The sequence below is a fragment of the Cystoisospora suis genome, assembly GCF_002600585.1.
Source record: "Cystoisospora suis strain Wien I chromosome Unknown contig_4786, whole genome shotgun sequence".
Classification (NCBI taxonomy): domain Eukaryota; phylum Apicomplexa; class Conoidasida; order Eucoccidiorida; family Sarcocystidae; genus Cystoisospora; species Cystoisospora suis.
The window spans coordinates 8,699-8,992 of NW_027157578.1; the positions used below are offsets into that span (position 1 = coordinate 8,699).

General features: G+C 40.8%; 1 protein-coding gene across 1 annotated transcript in view; it reads left to right on the forward strand.

Moving 5' to 3' along the window:
• The window catches only part of CSUI_008512 (ser thr phosphatase family protein), a 10,118-nt gene that overhangs the window by 4,966 nt on the left and 4,858 nt on the right, over positions 1–294 (forward strand). Inside the window, exon 5 of the mRNA XM_068068641.1 lies at positions 13–129. Coding sequence (XP_067919381.1) covers positions 13–21 — 9 coding nt within the window. The 3' untranslated portion in view covers positions 22–129. The remainder of the gene's footprint in view (positions 1–12; positions 130–294) is intronic.

A 294-nucleotide genomic window follows, 5' to 3' on the forward strand; every position in this document is an offset into this window, starting at 1 on the left:
CTATCTATCTAGATTCAATGATTCTTCTTGCCGAGGAGGTAGAAGGATCTTCATCTTTGGCGTACAAATTCAATAGGGACGAGGTGTTCACAGCTCAATTAGACTTCGTTGAAAGCGTTCTTAAAGCCGGTAAGGCTTACACACATACACACACGAAAAAGCAACTGTGGTGCTGGGTGTACACGTTCATATAGATAAGAAGCCTTCATTTCTGATATCGTTAGTAGGAGGTACTTCGCGGACTATGTTGTATGTGTGTATCTGAATGTAGGAATATGTACGTATGTATGAATG